The sequence below is a fragment of the Bos indicus genome, chromosome 16 (genome assembly GCF_029378745.1).
Source record: "Bos indicus isolate NIAB-ARS_2022 breed Sahiwal x Tharparkar chromosome 16, NIAB-ARS_B.indTharparkar_mat_pri_1.0, whole genome shotgun sequence".
Classification (NCBI taxonomy): domain Eukaryota; kingdom Metazoa; phylum Chordata; class Mammalia; order Artiodactyla; family Bovidae; genus Bos; species Bos indicus.
In genome coordinates this window covers 5,782,991-5,806,022 of record NC_091775.1, presented here as the reverse complement: position 1 = coordinate 5,806,022, position 23,032 = coordinate 5,782,991, and the positions used below count along the sequence as shown (strand labels likewise).

The window sequence follows — 23,032 nt, the reverse complement described above, 5'->3', positions numbered from 1 at the left end:
CCAGGCTCCTCTGTCCTCTATTGTCACCTGAAGTCTTTCCTGTCCATTGAGCCAATGATGCTATCTAACCCATCTTGTCCTCTGCCATCCCCTTCTCCTTTTGCCTTCAATCTTTCTCAGCATCAGGGTCTTTTCCAATGAGTCAGCTCTTTGCATCAGGTGGCCAGAGTACTGGAGCTTCAGCTTTGGCATCAGTCCTTCCAGTGAATATTCAGGATTGATTTCCTTTAGGATTGACTGGTTTGATCTTACACTTCAAAGACTTTCAAGAGTCTTCTTCAGCACTGCAATTCAAAAGCATCATTTCCTCAGTGCTCAACTTTCTTTATGGTGCAACTCTCAGATCCATACATGACTACTGGAAAAAAACATAGCTTTGACTGAATGGGGCTTTGTCAGGCATGTGATGTCTCTTTCAGTACACTGTCTAGGTGACTGCAGCTCCATGAAATTATAACACGCTTACCCATTGGAAAGAAAGTTATGACCAAGCTACAGGTGTTAGGTTAGTAAATGGTATACAGGAAGGACAGCGAGGCCTGGTATGCTGCAAGACTGAGTTGACTGAACAACAACAACAACAACATATGAAGGAAACAGTGGGAGGGAAGACAAGAAGCTTAATTGAAACTGTGCAAAGATGAGTTTGTAAAATTGAACATTTTCAGTTACTGCACCTAACTGTAAGTTTATTCCCACTGAGGACAAGTCTATTTGTTATCTCAACTGAAATATGCTATTCAAGTAGTTTGATGATCTTTTCTATGATGATGTATATGGGTTTTTTTTCCATACCTCCAAGCAATTCTCCAACACAAACTGAGTATCCTACAATTTAGTACACACTAATACCATCTACCTGAAACAGCTTCAGATCCCAGAGGTTAAGAGCTCAGTCCCACAAACATGCTGCCCTCCCCACTTCAGAAGCTGATGACAAATCCATGTGACCCTGCACTTCTGGTCTAATCATTAATATTGGAGGTAGCTACAACTTTTTTTTTTTTTTTTAGTGTCAAGGTAGACTCTTTTTGTTTTTATTTTATTATTATTATTATTTTTTTTTTTTTTACTTTACAATATTGTATTGGTTTTGCCATACATCAACATGCATCCGCCATGGGTGTACACATGTTCCCCATCCTGAACCCCCCTCCCACTTCATTCTTCAATATCTGCAAATCAATCAATGTAATACACCACACTAACAAATTGAAAAATAAAAGCCATATGATTATCTCAATAGATGCAGAGAAAGCCTTTGATAAAATTCAACATCCATTTATGATAAAAACTTTCCAGAAAGCAGGAATAGAAGGAACATACCTCAACATAATAAAAGCTATATATACAACTTTGTCTTCAGGTTCAGTTACTTTGCTAGTGTGGCCCATGGAACTCAACAGAAACTAAATAGATTAACTCATGACCAGCCAGATGGAAGGGAGGCCTAAGGCAAGGTTTGATAGAAGTTAATAGAAGACAGCAGGAACCTACTATGTGCAGGGCTTCCATGCTCTTCCAGGGTTCACTCTCCCAGTTCCTCGAAGCTATCAGTGCTGGAGATTATCAGAACTCAGGCACCACTACATGGGCATAAAGTATTTATTCATTCACCATTGCTAACTGATGGAACCTCCATTTCCTTGCCCTTCACTGGACATCAGGAGGGTAGGATTGTTGTTTCAACCATCTAATCACATGGTTGGTTCCCTGGGCAACTAGCTTCCATCCTTAAAGGATTTCCAAAAGTCACTGTATTAACATAACAAAAGACATATAGGAAATTTCAAAAGTTTCTAGAGTTCTATTCCCAAAATGGGGACAAAGACCAACTATGTCTATTTTATTGAAAATCACAATATCACAAACACGAAAATTGTTGCAAGTTTTTTTCAGATGGTAACATATTGGCAGTGTATTGTATCAATCATTATAATTTGCTTGCACAAATAAATTTTCTATTTGTCTTTGCAAAAATTTGATTTCTTATATTTTTTTAAACCAAGTATTAAACAAGTATTAATCAATTTTTTAACCAAGTATTTTAACCAGGTTGTATTGATTATTAGTTTGTCTGCATTTGTTAAGATGTTCAATCACTAATAACATTCTTTTTCCAGGCTTACAATTTCTTACTCTGCCAAAGTGCAAGGTTTAGGTCATAATAGAAGGGCTTTTTGGAGAAGGCAGTGGCACCCCACTCCAGTACTCTTGCCTGGAAAATCCATGGACAGAGGAGCCTGGTAAGCTGCAGTCCATGGGGTCGCTAAGAGTCGGACACGACAGAACGACTTCACTTTCACTTTTTACTTTCATGCATCGGAGAAGGAAATGGCAACCCACTCCAGTATTCTTGCCTGGAGAATCCCAGGGACAGAGGAGCTTAATGGGCTGCTGTCTATAGGGTTGCACAGAGTCGGACACGACTGAAGTGACTTAACAGCATAAGGGCTTTTCACCAGAAAATGGATATTTCCCTTTCCTGGAAAATATAACTATTTGTAATTTAGGCCTTTTATGTCATTAAACTATCAGGCACAAAGACAGATATGAACACAGGCTGGGGACATTGAAGTCAGCCACCAAATGGTCACTGTCTATTGCTACATGATGTGGATAGGAAACTATATTTGGATACAGAAGATTCTCTGAGGATTCTCCTTTCCACTATTCCATTTTCCAATAAAGGTTAATAGAAGACAGCAGAAACCTACTAAGTGTGAGATCCCTCTAATTTCTGGCCATTTGGAAATGAAGTTTAGGTTAACCGCAAAAGGTAAGTGACATGGACTGTTTCATTGCTGGCTGAAAAAAAGGCAGATATATAATCAGGTTTAGAAAAACGAATTTATAATTTCAACAGACTCTAAAGGTGACTACTGCACTGAGGATTGCTTCATTGTGCTTTCTAGCTTGATTTTTATAAATAAACTTGTAAATTTCTAACTACATTTTCCTCTTGGCCCTTATGGTTTTAAAGAAAAATCATTCCATTTTTTAAAGTACAAGACACCTGTGTGGAGTTGTGACTAAATTAAAAGAGGTAATAATGTCACCATATATAAATAAAGTGACTCAGTAAGTTTGGAATGCAGTCTATAGAAAGAGAACAAAGGAATCTTCATTTTATTTATTTTTTTTTCCTTAATCACCTTTTATTTTTTTAACATAAATTTATTTATTTTAACTGGAGGCTAATTACTTTACAATATTGTAGTGGTTTTGTCATACTTTGACATGAATCCATCATGGGTGTACATGTGTTCCCCAACCTGAACCCCTCTCCCCCCTCCCTCCCTATCCCATCCATCTGTGTCATCCCAGTGAACTTCCCTGGAAGTGACATGTGTCCCTCACTGTGGATAAACTTTTCGTCATTAACCTAGATGTTTTATCATTGGCACTGTATAGATGGAGAAGTCTTGAGGCTACTGTAAGAATAAGACTGAAAACCAGAGGCAGAAGGCTTAAGTCCAAATCCTGAGAATACCAGGGACTCCAGGGAACATTAATCAATAGGAGCTCATCAAATGCCTCCATAGCTACACTGAAACCAAGCACCACCCAAGGGTCAACAAGTTCCAGAGCAAGACATACCATGCAAATTCTCTAGCAACACAGGAACATAGCCCTGAGCTTCAATATACAGGCTGCCCAAAGTCACTCCAAATGCACTGACATCTCATAACCCACTACTGGACACTTCATTGCACTCCAGAGAGAAGAAGTCCAGGTCCACCCACCAGAAAACCAACACAAGCTTCCCTAACCAGGAAACCTTGACAAGCCACCAATCCAACCCCACCCACAGCGAGGAAACTCCACAATAAAGAGAACTTCACAAACTGCTAGAATACAGAAAGGCCACCCTGAACACAGCAATATAAACAAGATGAAGTGGCAGAGAAATACCCAGCAGGTAAAGGAACAGGAAATATGCCCACCAAACCAAAAAAAAAGAGGAAAAGATAGGGAATCTACCTGATAAAAAAATTCCAAATAAATGATAGTGAAAATGATCCAAAATCTTGAAAACAAAATGGAATTACAGATAAATAGCTTGGAGACAAGGATTGAGAAGATGCAAGAAAGGTTTAACAAGGATCTAGAAGAAATAAAAAAGAGTCAACATATAATAAATAATGCAATAAATGAGATCAAAAACACTCTGGAGGGAACCAACAATAGAATAAGAGAAGCAGAAGATAGAATAAGTGAGGTAGAAGATAGAATGGTAGAAATAAATAAAATAGAGAGGAAAAAAGAAAAATGAATTTAAAAAAAAAATGAGGACAATCTCAGAGACCTCTTGGACAATGTTAAATGCCCCAACATTTGAATCATAGGAGTCCCAGAAGAAGAAGACAAAAAGAAAGACCATGAGAAAATACTAGAGGAGATAACAGTTGAAAACTTCATTAAAATGGGGAAAGAAATAATCACCAAGTCCAAGAAACCCAGAGAGTCCCAAACAGGATAAACCCAAGGCAAAACACCCCAAGACACATATTAATCAAATTAACAAAGATCAAACACAAAGAACAAATATTAAAAGTAGCAAGGAAAATAACACACAAAATAACACACAAGGGGATTCCCATCAGGATAACAGCTGATCTTTCAATAGAAACCCTTCAGGCTGGGAGGAAATGCAGGACATACTTAAAGTGATGAAAGAAAATAACCTACAGCTCAGATTACTGTACCCAGCAAGGATCTCATTCAAATATGAAGGAGAAATCAAAAGCTTTACAGACAAGCAAAAGCTGAGAGAATTCAGCACCACCAAATCAGCTCTCCAACAAATGCTAAAGGATCTTCTCTAGACAGCAAACACAGAAAGGGTGTATTAAACTCGAACACAAAATAATAAAGTAATGGCAACAGGATCATATTTATCAACAATTACCTTATATGTAAATTAGTTGAATGCCCAACCAAAAGATAAAGACAGGCTGAATGGATACAAAAACAAGACCCCTATGTAGGTATGTTGTCTACAAGAGACCCACCTCAAAACAAGGGACACATACAGACTGAAAGTGAAGGGCTGGAAAAATATATTCCATGCAAATAGAGACCAAAAGAAAGCAGGAGTAGCAATACTCATATCAGATAAAACAGACTTTAAATCAAAGGCTGTGAAAAGAGACAAAAAAGGACATTATATAATGATCAAAGGATCAATCCAAGAAGGAGATATAACAATTATAAATATATATGCACCCAACATAGGAGCACCACAATATGTAAGACAAATGCTATCAAATATAAAAGGGGAAACTAACAATAACACAATAATAGTGGGAGACTTTAATACCCCACTCACACCTATGGATAGATCAACTAAACAGAAAATTAACAAGGAAACACAAACTTTAAATGATACAATAGACCAGTTAGACCTAATTAATATCTATAAGACATTTCACCCCAAAACAATGAATTTCACCTTTTTCTCAAGCACACATGGAACCTTCTCCAGGATAGATCACACCCTGGGCCATAAATCTAGCCTTGGTAAATTCAAAAAAATTGAAATCATCCCACTCATCTTTTCTGACCACAATGCAGTAAGATTAGATCTCAATTATAGGAGAAAAGCTATTAAAAATTCCAACATATGGAAGCTGAACAACACACTTCTGGATAACCAACAAATCACAGAAGAAATCAAAAAAGAAATCAAAGTATGCATAGAAACGAATGAAAATGAAAACACAACAACCCAAAACCTGTGGAACACTGTAAAAGCAGTCCTAAGGGGAAGGTTCATAGCACTACAGGCATACCTCAAGAAACAAGAAGAATATCAAATAAATAACCTAACTCTACACCTAAAGTAGCTAGAAAAGGAAGAAATTAAGAACCCCAGGGTTAGTAGAAGGAAAGAAATCTTAAAAATTAGGGCAGAAATAAATGCAAAAGAAACAAAAGAGACCATAGCAAAAATCAACAAAGCCAAAAGCTGGTTCTTTGAGAGGATAAATTAAATTGACAATCCATTAGCCAGACTCATCAAGAAACAAAGGGAGAAAAATCAAATCAACAAAATTAGAAATGCAAATGGGGAGATCACAAAAGACAACACAGAAATACAAAGGATCATAAGAGACTACTATCAGCAATTATATGCCAATAAAATGGACAACGTGGAAGAAATGGACAAATTCTTAGAAAAGTACAACTTTCCAAAACGGAACCAGGAAGAAATAGAAAATCTAACAGACACATCACAAGCATGGAAGTTGAAACTGTAATCAGAAATCTTCCAACAAACAAAAGCCCAGGTCCAGACAGATTCACATCTGAATTCTACCAAAAATTTAGAGAAGAGCTAACACCTATCCTACACAAACTCTTCCAGAAAATTGCAGAGGAAGATAAACTTCCAAACTCATTCTATGAGGCCACCATCACCCTAATACCAAAACCTGACAAAGATGCTACAAAAAAAGAAAACTACAGGCCAATATCACTGATAAACATAGATGCAAAAATCCTTAACAAAATTCTAGCAATCAGAATCCAACAACATATTAAAAAGACGACCAAGTGGGCTTTATCCCAGGGATGCAAGGATTCTTCAATATCCACAAATCAATGAATGTAATACACCACATTAACAAATTGAAAAATAAAACTCATATGATTATCTAATAGATGCAGAGAAAGCCTTTGACAGAATTCAAATCTATTCATGATAAAAACCCTCCAGAAAGCAGGAATAGAAGGAACACAGCTCAACATAATAAAAGCTATATATGACAAACCCTCAGCAAAGATTATCTTCAATGGTGAAAAATTGAAAGCATTTCCCCTAAAGTCAGGAACAAGACAAGAGTGCCCATTCTCACTACTACTATTCAACATAGTTTTGGCCACAGCAATCAGAGCAGAAAAAGAAATAAAAGGAATCCAAATTGGAAAAGAAGAAGTAAAACTCTCACTGTTTGCAGATGACATGATCCTCTACACAGAAAACCCTAAAAACTCCACCAAAAAATTACTAGAGCTAATCAATGAATATGGTAAAGTTGCAGGATATAAAATCAACACACAGAAATCCCTTGCATTCCTGTACACTAATAATGAGAAAATAGAAAGAGAAATTAACGAAACAATTCCATTCACCATTGCAATGAAACAATAAAATACTTAGGAATATATCTACCTAAAGAAACAAAAGACCTATATAGAGAATACTATAAAACACTGGTGAAAAAAAAATCAGAGGACACTAATAGATGGAAAAATATACATGTTCATGGATCAGAGGAATCAATATAGTGAAAATGAATATACTACACAAAGCAATCTATAGATTCAATGCAATCCTTATCAAGCTAACAATGGTATTTTTCACAGAGCTAGAACAAATAATTTCACAATTTGTATGGAAATACAAAAAACCTCAAATAGCCAAAGCAATCTTGAGAAAGAAGAATGGAACTGGAGGAATCAACCTGCCTGACTTCAGGCTCTACTACAAAGCCACAGTGTTCAAGACAGTATGGTACTGGCACAAAGACAGAAATATAGATCAATGGAACAAAATAGAAAGCCCAGAGATAAATCCATGCACCTATGGACACCTTATCTTTGACAAAGGAGGCAAGAATATACAATGGAGAAAAGACAATCTCTTTAATAAGTGGTGATGGGAATACTAGTTAACCACTGAAACTAGAACACTTTCTAACACCATACACAAAAATAAACTCAAAATGGATTAAAAATATAAATATAAGACCAGAAACTATAACACTCCTAGAGGAAAACATGGGCAAAACACTCTCTGACATAAATCACAGCAGGATTTTCTGTGACCCGCCTCCCAGAATATTGTAAATAAAAGCAAAAATAAACAAATGGGACCTAATTAAACTTAAAAGCTTCTGCACAAGAAAGGAAACTCTAAGCAAGGTGAAAAGACAGCCTTCAGAATGGGAGAAACTAATAGCAAACAAAGCAACTGACATAGAATTAATCTCCAAAATACAAGCAATTCCTGCAGCTCAATTCCAGAAAAATAAACCACCCAATCAAAAAATGGACCAAAGAACTAAACAGACATTTCTCCAAAGAAGACATACAGATAGCTAACAAACACATGAAAAGATTCTCAACATCACTCATTATCAGAGAAATGCAAATCAAAACCACAATGAGGTACCATTTCATGCCAGTCAGAATGGCTGCTATCAAAAGTCTACAAGCAATAAATGCTGGAGAGGGTGTGGAAAAAAAGGAACCCTCTTACACTCTTGGTGGGAATGCAAACTAGTACAAGCACTATGGAGAACAGTATGGAGATTCCTTAAAATACTGGAACTGGAACTAGAACTGCTATATGACCCAGCAATCCCACTGCTGGGCATACACACCAAGGAAATCAGAATTGAAAGAGACACGTGTACTCCAATGTTCATCGCAGCATTGTTCATCTTTATGCACCAATGTTCATCTTTAGGAGAGCTGTGAGATTATCCCAAACTGTGGTCTATAGCAGTACTTCATTTTGTTTTCTAAATTAGTGAATATTAATATATTGTATGAAACTGCTACAAATGTTTTATCCATTCTCTGAATGTTCATGGGACCAATGTGCATTTTTGCCATTTATGAATAAAGCTTCAAGGAACAGTTCTCTCTATGTGTCTTTTTGTGGACATGCACTCTAGATCCTCTGGTGAGGGAGAGGATAATGGGATAAACTTCCAGGTGCAAAATAGATGAGTCATAAACATGAAATATTCAAGTGGAACATATAGGCAATAACTGCAATTTTTAAAATCTTGATAGATGGTAACTAGACTTACTGTGGCAATTACTTTGAAATGGACAGAAACATGGAATTACTATACTGTGCAGTGGAAAGTAACACAATGTTGTAGGCCAATTGAGCAAAAAAATACTTTGAAAAAGAGATCTGATTTGTGGTTATCAGAGGCTAGGGCTGGAGATAGGGGAACTGGATGAAGCCAGTCAAAAGGTATCTACTTCCAGCTGTGAGATAGGTTAATACTAAGGATGTAGTGTACAACATGATTAATATGATTTAATTCTGCTGTATCTTATGTATGAAAGTTAATAGGAGAGTAAGTCCTGAGTTCTCATCACATTTTTTTCTTTAATTTTATATCTATATGAGATGAAGGATATTCACAAACCTTATTGTTGTAATCATTTTATGATATATTAAAATTACATCATTAGGCCATACACCTGAAACTTATTCAGTGCTTTATGTCAATTATATGTCAACAAAATTGGGAAAATTGATAATCATAAAACTCACACATAAATAGCATGTAAGTAACGTGATTGTTCTATAACTTGTGTGATTGTTTTTAAGATCTAATATAATTACAAAAAAATCTATTCACTTCCTTAAGCCCATGAAAATACGAATGACCCAAATGGCTGGGGAAAACTTCACCTACTCTCTAGAAATACATTATTGAACATTAGTATCTGATATATGGCTTTGGAACCAGTCCATATTAGCCACAGAGAGTTGTGCACATAGATGTCAGGTGATGAATACAATAACTTATTGTGAAACTACCAACAGAAACAAGTTGGGGACATCTTGAAACTTTGAACTTTGATATGTACACAATGGCACTAATTAACTAGGTTCATTGTAATGCATTTAAATTCAGTCACACTTGATAACTGCACATGGAACAGATTTTGAACCCTAAACAGTGCAACTGGAGTATTTGTGTGAATGTACCATTGTGAATATCTAACATGTTGTTGCTAATCAATGTCCTTCTCACCTCGTGGTTTTACACTGCTCACGGACAGGGTAAGTTGAAACAGATATAAACACTCAGCCTTCCTCCTAAATATAACTATCTACTTTCCTTGTGTGTATTCTGATCTAATTGACTGGTTAAAATAGTCTACACTGTGAGATAACCATAAGAATACATTAGTGGAAAAATTATCAGATATTCACCTAAAAGAGGAAAACAAAATAAATACTTTTCTATGTCAGCTGAGTTTCACAGTGCAAAAAGGTATGTAGTTTATGGGGCCATGTGAATATGCTCATGAAAATGTGAATAGAAAATGTCACAGAAAAGCTAGATTATAATTCTAGAATGTTTAGGAGAGTCTTACTTGTAATATGAGGAAAATCTGGAGAACAATGGTTATTTTTATACTTTTACACATGGTGATTTTTGCAGGTTCAAATCTCATTTTAAATATGTTCAGTTGACTGTATTGTGATTACAGCTTAATAGACATATTGAAGATCATTAACATCACTGTTAGTTTAAGGCTTTAAAAAATCCAGCTTGGGTACCAGATACATTTTCCTTTTACAAAATGTGGAATACAGTTTTAAATTCCAGTGTAATGCTGATACATTTAGAATTATTTTCAGAAAGAAATGGAAATGTTGACAACCTTGAAAAAACTTGTCATTTTATTTTTAAACATAAGTTCTTTTCATTAGTTATCTATTTTTTACACAATAGTGTATGCATGTCAAGCTCAATCTTCCAATTCATCCCTCTACCTTTGGGCTCCTTTTTATCCATACATCCATTCTCTTCATTAGCAAAGAGTTCCTTGCATACTTCAATCATCTGAATTTTCTGTAACTTTTTTTTTTCCTAGAAACCATAATGCAATGAGTGTAATTAACTGAACAAGGATATAATTCATAGATGAAATATTAATTCAAATTGTATAGTGAGATAAAACATTATTTCTACTTTTGTTATTCCAAGGGAAACCTTGTAATTATCCAGTAATAAAACATGGACGGCTATATTATTCATACAGAGGATACTTTCCAGCACGTGTAAATCAACAGTTTGTCTATAACTGTGATCATTATTTTGTGCCTCCTTCACAACGTTCCTGGGACCACCTGACTTGCACAGCAGAAGGATGGTCTCCAGAAGAACCATGCCTCAGTAAGTAAACCTCTTTAAGTTTATATGCATAATCTTTGAAAGAGTGAAGAGACAAAGTTGACAAGTGAGTACAGTTAAGTGTTATGTAACAACAGTAAGGCCAAGGGATGAATTCTATGAGCAAAAAATCCAATAGAACTTCCCTTTACTAGAAACTTTTCATGTAAATCCTGTGAGAGATACAGAGACTTTACAAGAATATGTGCATCATTTATACATATTTTACTCATAAAACTAAAGACAAATAATATGGAATGTTATCTTTTTCATTTTTCAGAAATGTGGTACTAGCTTCCATTTTTATTGTTGCATGTTAAATTTTAATACTAATGTATTCTTATGTAAATTCTATAAGGTTAATCTTTAATGTACTATTTTCCCAAATTTATGTTGTATTTCTTTCATATTAATTTTATGATCCTAAGGACAATGTATTTTCAATTATTTGGAAAATGGACATACCCCACATCCTGAAGAAAAATATTTACAGGGTGAAACTGTAAGAGTTCGCTGCTATGAAGGCTACAGTCTTCAAAATGATCAGAACACAATGACCTGCACAGAGAGTGGCTGGTCTCCTCCTCCCAGATGCATCCGTGTCAGTGAGTAAACTGGGCTGAAATCCCATGTGTTCATAATTTTCTAAGACTCAGCTGTATTATCCACTTCAAAAGTTTATATCAGATTCTTGTTTTGCCAAAGGACCTATTTAATTTTATTGTTTACAAATGTCTATGAGTGTACCTATAGACTTCTTGATAAGTATATAACAAAATATATGTACCTATTGATAGACAGTAGTCAAGAAAAGAGGAAAAGAAGAAACCTGTAATAACAGAGTGAGGTCAGAAAAATGGCAGGAGTCTCACTGTCTCTCCTGATATAAACACAGACTTTGACCATCATTTGTGGATAACGATGGTATCTTTGTGGGGTCCAGGAGTCTAGCAGAGACATGACAGCATGCTGCTAGGGCACTAAGATTCAAGGCTGGACACCTCACAGGGGGTTAGAGACATAGCCTCATACTGCCCCTGAAGTGGCCCTGCTTAGTGCCAAGACAGACCCCTCAGCACAGGATTTTACCTGTGGGGAAAATAAGAGCGTGTGAGCAAGGGCGGCGTCCTCATCTTCCATCACACTTCTCTCTTCCCTTATCCAGGACACTGGGGTCACCTGCATGGCTGGGATGGGGAGAGGCCAGGAGCACAGCATCCAAGGCTAGAATTCTTCAAGGAACATGGGTCCTACTGACCATGTGGAGATCCCACCAGGGAGCCCCAAACCATTGCAGACACCGTGCTTGTGGTTCTGCGCACCCCTGGGACCCTCATCTCATCCACATCCCCTCCCCAGGTCCAGCTCCCTGTCTAAGTCCCCATGGTTGCATCTAGACCTTTGCAGATGGCCTGTGGTAGATCTAGAAGCCAATCTGTCCCCATGGGTCTGTGAGAAAGCACAGGAATGTAAGCATTTGGCATTGCCCCAGGGAAGCAGTCAGGAAACTGTCAGCACAGAGACTGTCTTTGCTGCGTTGATAGATGCATATGAGCTTCAGAATTCTCTCCTAGGAGGAATTGAGTACATGGGACAGGTGTCTCCTTAAAAAATGTCTGAAAAATCTCAAAATCCCTATCAATGTGACAGTGTACTTCCCTCCCCAGGTCAGTCTGTAAAAACTGGAGGGAGTGACTGCTTCTTTAAATGCAAACACAGCAACCTGAGACTTCAAGGGACACAGACATCAAAGGACTAAAATGTTAACAAAGAAACACAATATTTTTTCAGTTACTGACCCCAAATAACAGATATGGACGATTTGTCTGATAAGTAACTCAAAGTAATTGCTTAAGAATTTCATTGAGATAGAAGAAAACAGTGGAGAAGGAAATGGCAACCCACTCCAGTATTCTTGCCTGGGAAATCCCATGGACAGAGGAGCCTGGACGGCTACAGTCCATTGAGTCTCAAATAGTCAGACACAACTGTAGTGACTTAGCATGCAAACATGCAATCCTTTATATTTAGAGTAATTATTGATAGATAAGGATGTATTAATATTATCTTTTTTATTTTACAGGATGTTTTGTAGTTTCCTAATTATTTCCTTCCTCTGATGGCTTGCCTCTTTGAATTCATGATTTTTGTTATAGTAGTATGCATTTAATAAACTTTTTTTTTTTACCATTTGTGAATCTAGTATGGATTCTTGCTTTATGTAAAGCAAGAATTTACATAAAACACCTTACAGAGAGAGCAGTGTATTTTATGCTGACAATATATGAACATCAACCACATATTAAATCTCCTTCTTTTTACCCTTCTCCATTTTATCTTTTTGATGTCATGATTTACCTCTTTTTATAGTGAGTACTTAATTAAAAAATAATTGTAGATATAGTAATTTTTATATTCCTGTACTTTAACTCTTAAATAGTTAAGTGTTTAACATTCCATATCAAGGTACTGCAGTGTTCTGAATGTGAATGTGCACTTAAGTTTACCAGTGTACTAGGTATTTTCATGGAATGAATTAGCATTCTTTTACTTAATCTTCAATAATTCCTTTTAATGTTTCAGTAATGAAGCTCTGTGTGCCTACTCAGTTACCTCAGCTGTGTCTGACTCTTTGGGACCCTGTGGGCAGACTGGTCCCGCCAGGCTCCTCCCTACATGGGGTTCTCCAAGCAAGAGTATTGGAGTGAGTTGTCATGCCTTCTTCAAGGAAGGTCTAATTGTGTTCTGTTTCCTCAATATTTGTTGGTCTGGTGAAATCTTTATATTCTTTTCTTTTCTGAATGATATTTTCAAGTATTCTTCTTTGGCAGTTTTTTCTTTCAACACTTGGAATATATCATCCCACTTTCTCCTGGCCTAGTAGGCTTCTGCTGAGAGATTTGCTAAGATCCAAATGAAGGCTCCTTAGTAAATTTCTAAGTTTTTGTTTTGTTAGCTTGTTTGTTTTTTCTTCATGCTGCTTGAAGGCTTCTCTATTTTTCTTTGATTTTTGCAACTTTATTATAAATGCGTGTTGTAGAGGATTTTTTAAGTTGATTTGGTCACCTGTAAGCTTCCTGAACTTAGATATTCAAATATGATCTTTGATTTGGGGAGTTCTCAGACATTACTCCTTAAATATATTTTTTGCCTCACCTCCTTTTCTGCTCCTGGAACTTCAATAATTTGCAAATCAGTTCTGTTTTCAATGTAGCATAGATCATGTAGCCTTTCTTTGTTCTTTTACATTATTTTGTTTTTAATTTTGTTTTAAATTTTGTTTTTAATCTCCCTGGACAGGATAACTTTGATATATCATCTATCTGACAGATTCTTCTACCTTTTTGACTCTGTGGTTGATGCTGTTTAATGAATTATTTCATTTCATCCTGGAACCTTCAGCACCAGAGTTTCTGTTTTTTTATGATCTGTATATTTTTATTAAACTGCTTGTTTTGTCCATTGTTTATTGTTTTCCTGCTTTTGTTCAAGTATCTTACTGTATTTTCTATAACACACCAAGTTATTTAAAGTGGCTATCTTGAATTCTTCACTGGATAAATCACACATCGCCAACTGGATATGAATACTGAAGATTTTTATACTTTGTTGCTGTCATGATACTTTGAGTTCATGTTCCTTGAAGTTTTGTGGTGCTGTTTTTCTAATTAAAGTTCCAGTCTACTTTGGGTGAGAGACAACTTCCTTCAACCCTGCTAGAGACTCCGCAACTATTTCAGATCTTCTATAGTGGCACCTGCTGACACTTCTCATCCCTGTTTTGTCAGAATTTCTGTGCTTCTATGTCTTGTCTAGATAAATTAGCGCACCAGAAATGGTACTGACAGCCTGTCCTTTGTTTTCCCCAAAGTAGCACTACATCTTTTTTTAATTTTTTTTTACTTTAAATTTTTTTTTATTTTAAATGGAGGCTAATTACTTTACAATATTGTAGTGGTTCTTGCCATACAATGACATTAATCAGCCATGGGCATACATGTGTTCCCCATCCTGAACCCCCCTACCACCTCCCTCCGCATCCCATCCCTCAGGGATATTTCAGTGCACCAGCCCTGAGCACCCTGTCTCATGCATCGAACGTGGACTGGCGATCTGCTTCAAATATGGTATTATCCATGTTTCAGTGCTACTAATCTTGTGTTCCTGTTCTGGGCCACCGATTTAAGCCAAATTTCAGTGCAAGCTCACTGGTGGTCTGTCAAAGGTTGCTCTTCCCTCTGAGTCAGTTGTAACCACAGGGATCTGGCCACAGGATGTGAATGAAGCAGACAGAGGTCCTCTTGTCAATACCTGGAGTTTCACAGAAGGACTTAGCTCCATGCATGAATTTTTAAGATAGGCTTTCCAGGACTCCTGGAGTGCAGCTGAGAGGGAATTGTGATGGTTCATGAGCCACTGTAGGCATCACAGTCAAGACAGAGATCTGTCTGCCTTTTACCTCATGCATGCATGAGCGAGCCTCCTCCTGGGTCCATTGGCATATGGAATTTCAGGGGTGGATGGTTGTTTATTTTATATTTATTTATTTTTAATAGAAGTATACTTACTTTATAGTATTATGTTGGGTTCTACCAAAAATCAACAAGAATCAGCCATAGATTTACCCATGTGCCCTCCCACATGAATATCCCTCCCAGCTTCCTGCCCATCCCACCCTTCTAGGTTGTTACTGAGCTCTGGTTTGAGTTCCCTGAGTCATACAGCAAATTCCCATTGACTGTCTATTTTACATATGGTAGTTTAAGTTTGCATGCTAACCCTCTCCATACATCCCACCCTCTACTTCCTCCCTGCCAGCCGTGTCCATAAGTCTGTTCTCAGTGTCTGTGTCTCTATTGCTGCTGTGCAAATAGGTTATCAGTACAATATTTCTAGATTTCATGTATATGTGTTAGTATACGGTATTTGCTTTTCTCTTTCTGACTTACTTCACTCTGTATACTAGGCTCTATGTTCATCCACCTCTTTAGGACTGACTCAAGTGCATTCCTTTTTATGACTGAGTAATATCCCACTGTATATATGTAGCACAGCTTCTTTATCTATTAATCTGTGGACATCTATGTTGCTTCCATGTCCTAGATGTTGTAAATGGAACTGCAGTGAACATTGGGGTACATGTGTCTTTTTCAATTTTGGTTTCCTCAGGGTATATACCTAGGAGTGGGATTGGTGGGTCATATAGTGATTTTACTCCTGGCTTTGTAAGTACTCTCCATTTTGTTCTTTAGAGTGGCTATATCAATTTACATTCCCACTAACAGTGCAAGAGTGTTCCCTTTTCTCCACACCTTCTCCAGCATTTATTGTTTGTAGACTTTTTGACGATGGTCATCCTGACTGGTGTGAAGTGATATCTCATTGTAGTTTTGATTTGCATTTCTCTAATAGTGATATTGAAATATATTTATGTGTTTATTCACCATTTTAGGTCTTTAGACAAATGTCTGTTTAGGTCTTTTTCCCATTTTTTGATTGGATTATTTGTTTTTCTGGTATTGATTTGTATGAGCTGCTTATATCTTTTGGAAATTAATCCTTTGTCAGTTGTTTCATTTGCTATTATTTTTTTCTCTTTCTGAGCATTGTCTTTTCACCTTATTCATAGTTTCCTTTGCTGTGGAGAAGGTTTTAAGTTTAACTATGTCCCACTTGATTATCTTTGTTTTTATTCCACTACTCTAGGAGGTGGGTCATAGAGGATCTTGCTATGATTTATGACATAGGGTGTTCTGCCTGTGTTTTCCATCCATTTTGAGTTTATCTTTGTGTATGGTGTTAGAAAGTAGTCTAATTTCATTCTTTTCCATGTAGCTGTCAAGTTTTCCCAGCAGCACTTATGAAAGCACTCTATTTGCCCCATGGTATATTCTTGCCTCCTTTGTCAAACATAAGTTTTTCATAGGTGTATGGGTTAATCTCTGGGCTTTCTATCTTGTTCCATTGGCCTATATTTCTGTTGTTCTGCCAGTACCATACTGTCTGGATAACTATAGCTTTGTAGTCAGTCTGAAGTCAAGAAGGTTGATTCCTCTAGTTCTATTTTTCTTTCTCAAGATTGCTTTGGCTATTCAGGTCTTTTGTGCTTCCATATGAATTGTGACTTTTTCTTCTAGTTCTGTGAAAAATAACATTGGCATTTTGATACAGATTGCATTGAATCTGCAGATTATATTTGGTAGTATAGTCATTTTCATAATGTTGATTCTTCTAACCCAGGAACATGGAATATCTCTCCATCTATTTATGTTGTCTTTGATTTCTTTCCTCAACATCTTGTACTTTTCTGTATACAGCTCTTATGTCTCCTTAGGTTTTTTCCCTAGGCATTTGATTCTTTTTGGTGCAATGGTAAATTAAGATACCTTAATTTCTCTTTCTGATGTTTCATTGTTAGTAGAGAGGAATGCAAGTGATTTCTGTGTATTCATTTTGTATGCTGTCAGTTTGCTAAATTCACTGATTACCTCTAGTAATTTTCTGAAGATATCTTTAGGGTTTTCTATGTATAGTATCGTCTGTCTGCAAACAATGAGAGTTTTGCTTCTTCTTTTCCAATCTGGATTCCTTTTATTTCTTTTTCTTCTCTGCTGTAGCTAGGGCTTCCAAACAATGTTGACTAATTGTGGTGAGTGTGGGCACCCTTTTCTTTTCCTCATCTCACAGGGAATGCTTTCAGTTTTTCACCTTTGAGAATAATGTTTGCTCTGGGTTTCTCATATATGGCCTTTATTATGTTGAGGTAGGTTACTTCTTTGCTCATTTTTTGAAGAGTATTTATCATAAATGGGTACTGAAATTTTTCAAAAGCTTTTTCTGCCTCTATTGAGATGACCATATGGTTTTATCTTGCAATTTGTTAATATGGTATATCACATTGATGGATATACACAAGTATATTGAAGAATGCTTGCATCCTTGGGATTAACCCAACTTGATCATAGTGTGCTATCTTTTTAATGTATTTTTGAATTCTGTTTGCTAGAGTTTTGTTGAGGATTTTTCCATCTATTTTCATCAATGATATTGGCCTGTACTTTTCTTTTTCGTGTTGTCTTTGTCTGGTTTTGGTATTAGGGTGATGATGGCTTTGTAGAATGAGTTTGGAAGTGTTCCTTCCTCTGCAGGTTTTTGAAAGAGTTTGATAAGAATAGGCATTAGCTCTTCTCTAAATGTTTGAGAGAATTCACCTGTGAAACTATCTGTCCTTGTGCTTCAGTTTTTTGGGAGTTTTTAAAATCACATTTTCAATTTCAGTGCATGTAATTGGCTTGTTAATAATTTCTATTTCTTCCTGGTTCAGTCTTGGTAGATTGCACTTTTCTAAGAATACATCCATTTCTTTCAGGTTGTCCGTTTTATTAGCATATACTTGCTCATAGTAGCCCCTTATGATCCTTTGTATTTCTGTGTTGTCTGTTACCCTCTCCTTTCTCATTCCTAATTTTGTTGCTTTGATTATTCTCCCATTTTTTCTTGATGGATTTTACTAATTGACAATTTTGTTTATCTTCTCAAAGAAGTACCTTTCAGTTTTATTAATCTTTACTGATGTTCCTTCACTTCTTCTTCATTTATTTCTGATCTGATCTGTAGGATTTCTTTCCTTCTACTAACTTTGGGTTTTTTTTATTTTTATGTCCTTCTTTATCCAGTTGTTTTAGGTGTAAAGTTAGGTTGTCTATTTGATGTTTTTCTTTTCTTTTTTTTTGCTATAAACTTCCCTCTTAGAACTGTTTTGTTGCATCCCATAGGTTTTGAGTTGTCATGTTTTCATTGTCATTTGTTTCAAGAATTCTTTGATTTCCCTTTTGATTTCTTCACTTACCTGTTCATTATGTAAAAGCATATTGTTTAATCTCCAAGTGTTTGTGTTTTTTACTGTAATTGATATCTAGTCTCATAGTATTGTGGTCATAGAAAAATGCTTCATAGAATTTCAATTTTTAATAATTTACTGAGGTTTGATTTTTGGCCCCAATATAGTCTATCCTGGAAAATGTTCCAAGCACACTTGAGAAGAAAGTGTGTTCTTTTGGAATTGTGTGGAAAATGCTGAATATATCAATTAAGTCCCTTTGGTCTAATGATTCATTTAAGGTTTGTGTTTCCTTATTGAGATCTTTCCTGGTGGCTCAGAGGTTAAAGCGTCTGCCTGCAATGTGGGAGACCTGGGTTTGGTCCTTATTAATTTTCTGTTTTGATGATCTGCCCATTGGTGTAACTGGGGTGTTAACATCCCTTACCGTGATTGTGTTGCTGTCAATTTCCCTTTTTACGTTTGTTAGTATTTGCCTTATGTACTGAGGTGCTTCTGTGCTGGGTGCATAGATGTTTAGAATTTTGTCTTCTTTTGGGATTGATCCCTTGATCATTATGTAATGTCCCTTCTTATTTTAAAGTCAATTTTGTCAGAAATGAGAATTGCCACTCCAATTCCTTTTGATTTCCATGTGCATGGAATATGTTTTCCATCCTTTTACTTTCAGTCTGTATGTGTTTCTAGGTCTGAAGTGGGTCTCTTGTAGACAGCCTATATATGGGTCTTGTTGTCTATCCATTCACCCAATCTATCTTTTGGTTGGAGAGTTTAATCCATTTACATTTAAAGTAATTATTTATATATTACTATTAACATTTCACTATTATAATATAATATAATGGTGTATGTTCCTATAGCATTTTTTAAATTAATTAATTTATTTTAATTGGAGGCTAATTAATTGACAATATTGTAGTGGTTTTTGCCATATGTTGACATGAATCAGCCATGGGTGTACATGTGTCTCCCATCCCACCTCCCTCCCCATTCAATCCATCAAAGTCAGCCCAGTGCACTGGCCCTGAGCCCCTTGTCTCATGCATCGAACCTGGACTGGCAATCTTTTTCACATATTATAATATACATGTTTCAATGCTATTCTCTTAAATCATTGCACCCTTGATTCTCCTACAGAGTTCAAAATCTGTTGTTTACATCCTGTCTCTTTCACTGTCTCACATATAGGGTCATCATTAACATCTTTCTAAATTCCATATATATGCCTTAATATACTGTACTGGTGTTTTCTTTCTGACTTACTTCACTCTGTATGCTGCTGCTGCTAAGTTGCTTCAGTCATGTCCGACTCTGTGTGACCCCAGAGATGGCAGCCCACCAGGCTCCCCCGTCCCTGGGATTCTCCAGGCAAGAACACTGGAGTGGGTTGCCATTTCCTTCTCCAATGCAGGAAAGTGTAAAGTGAAAATGAAGTCACTCAGTCGTGTCCGACTTAGTGACCCCATGGACTGAAGCCTACCAGGCTCCTCCGTCCATGGGATTTTCCAGGCAACTGGAGTGGGATGTCATTGCCTTCTCCATCACTCTGTATAATAGGCTCTATTTTCATCCACCTCATTAGAACTGATTCAAATGCATTTTTAATCGCTGAGTAGTATTCCATTGTGTATACGTATCACAGCTTTCTTATCCATTAATTTGCCAATGGGCATCTATGTTGCTTTCATGTCTTAGCTATTGCAAATAGTGCTATGATGAACATTGGGGTACACGTGTTTTTTTCAATTCTGGATTCTTCAGTGTGTATGACCAGCAGTGGGATTGCTGGATCATATGGCAGTTCCATTTCCAGTTTTTTAAGGAATCTCTACATGGTTCTCCATAGTGGCTGTACTAGTTTATATTTCCACAAACAGTGTAAGAAGGTTCCTTTTTTTCCATATTCTCCAGCATTTACTGTTTGTAGACTTTTTGATAGCAGCCTTTCTGACCAGCATGAGATGGTACCTCATTGTGATTTTAATTTGCATTTCTCTGATATTGAGTAATGTTGAACATCTTTTCATGTGTTTTTTAGCCATCTGTATGTCTTTTTGGAGAAATGTCTATTTAGTTCTTTGGCCCATTTTGTGATTGGGTCATTTATTTTTCTGTAAATTGATCTTCATGAGCTGGTTGTATAGTTTGGAGAATAATTCCTTGTCAGTTGCTTCGTTTGCTATTATGTTCCCCCATTCTGAAGGCTGTCTTTTCACCTTACTTATAGTTTCCTTGAAGAAGGCAATGGCACCCCACTCCAGTACTCTTGCCTAGAAAACCCTATGGACAGAGGAGCCTGGTAGGCTGCAGTCCATGGGGTCGCTAAGAGTCAGATACAACTGAGCGACTTCACTTTCACTTTTCACTTTTCACTTTCGTGCATTGGAGAAGGAAATGGCAACCCATTCCAGTGTTTTTGCCTGGAGAATCCCAGGGACAAGGGAGCCTGGTGGGCTGTCGTCTATGGGGTCACACAGAGTCGGACACGACTGAAGTGACTTAACAGTAGAAGCAGCATAGTTTCCTTTGTTATGCAAAAGCTTTTAAGTTTAATTAGGTCCCATTTGTTTATGTTTGCTTCTATTTCCATTACTCTGGGAGGTGAGTCATAGGGGATCTTGCTGTGATTTATGCCAGAGTGTGTTTTGCCCATGTTTTCCTCTAGGAGTTTTATAGTTTCTGGTCTTACATTTAGATATTTAATCCATTTTGAGTTTATTTTTGTGTATGGTGTTAGAAAGTGTTCTGGTTTCATTCTTTTACAAGTGGTCAACCAGTTTTCCCAGCACCACTTGTTAAAGAGATTGTCTTTTCTCCATTGTATATTCTTGCCTCCTTTGTGAATGATAAGGTTTCCATAGGTGTGTGGGTTTATCTCTGGGCTTTCTATCTTGTTCCATTGATCTATATTTTTGGCATTGTGCCAGTACCATGCTGTCTTATTGACTGTAGCTTTGTAATATAGTCTGAAGCCAGGTAGGTTGATTCCTCCAGTTCCATTCTTATTTCTCGAGATTGCTTTGGCTATTCGAGATTTTTTTGTATTTCCATACAAATTGTGAGTTTATTTATTCTAGTTCTCTGAAAAATGCCATTAGTAGCTTGATAGGAATTGCATTGAATTGATAGATTGCTTTTTGTAGTATACTCATTTTGTATACTACATTTTGTATACTACTATATTGATATACTGTAGTATATCAATATATTATATTGATACTTCTGATCCATGAACATGGTATATTTCTACATCTATTTGTGTTCTTTGAGTTTTTCATCAATGTTTTATAGTTTTCTATATACAGGTCTTTTGTCTCTTTAGGAAGATTTATTCCTATTTTATTCTTTTCATTGCACTAGTGAATGGAATTGTTTCCTTAATTTCACTTTCTGTTTTCTCATCGTTAGTGTATAGGAATGCAAGGGATTTCTGTGTGTTAATTTTATATCCTTCAACTTTACTATATTCATTGACTAGCTCTAGTAATTTTCTGGTAGACTCTTTAGGGTTTTCTATGTAGAGGATCATGTCATCTGCAAACACTGAGAGTTTTACTACTTTTTCCCGATCTGGACTCCATTTATTTCTGTTTTCTCTTCTGATTTCTGTGGCTAAAACCTCCAAAATTATGTTGAATATAGTAATGAGAGTGGGCACCTTTCTCTTCTTCCTGACTTTAGGGAAAATACTTTCAATTTTCACCATTGAGGGTAATGTTTGCTGTGGGTTTATCATATATGGCCTTTATTATTCTGAGTTATGTTCCTTCTATGCCTAGCTTCTGGAGGTTTTTTTTTTATCATAAATTGATGTTGAATTTTGTCCAAAGATTTCTCTGCATATATTGAGATAATCATATGGTTTTTATCTTTTAATTTGTTAATGTGATGTATCACCTTGATTGATTCGTGAAAATTGAAGAATCCTTGCATCCCTGGGATAAAGCCCACTTGGTCATGATGTATGATTTTTTTAATATGTGGTTTGATTTTATTTCCTAGAATTTTTTAAGGATTTTTGCATCTATGTTCATCAGTGATATTGGTCTGTAGTTTTCATTTTTTGTGGCATCTTTGTCTGGTTTTGGTATTAGGGTGATGGTGGCCTCATAGAATGAGTGGCAATTTACCTTCCTCTGCAATTTTCTGGAAGAGTTTGAGTAGGATAGGTGTTAGGTCTTCTCTAAATTTTTGGTAGAATTCGGCTGTGAAGCCATCTGGTCCTGGGTCTTTTGTTTACTGGAAGATTACT

General features: G+C 36.4%; 1 protein-coding gene across 2 annotated transcripts in view; it reads left to right on the top strand.

The window, feature by feature from the left end:
• LOC139176527 (complement factor H-like) overlaps positions 1 to 23,032 on the top strand; it is a 174,598-nt gene that overhangs the window by 91,429 nt on the left and 60,137 nt on the right. The window contains exons 1-3 of one of the 2 annotated variants that reach the window (XM_070768851.1): positions 9,668 to 9,820; positions 10,755 to 10,943; positions 11,369 to 11,545. In XM_070768851.1, coding sequence (XP_070624952.1) covers positions 9,763 to 9,820; positions 10,755 to 10,943; positions 11,369 to 11,545 — 424 coding nt within the window. In that variant the 5' untranslated portion in view covers positions 9,668 to 9,762. Of the gene's footprint in view, positions 1 to 9,667; positions 9,821 to 10,754; positions 10,944 to 11,368; positions 11,546 to 23,032 lie in introns of those variants that run through there. The other variant, XM_070768850.1, reaches the window with a different exon arrangement.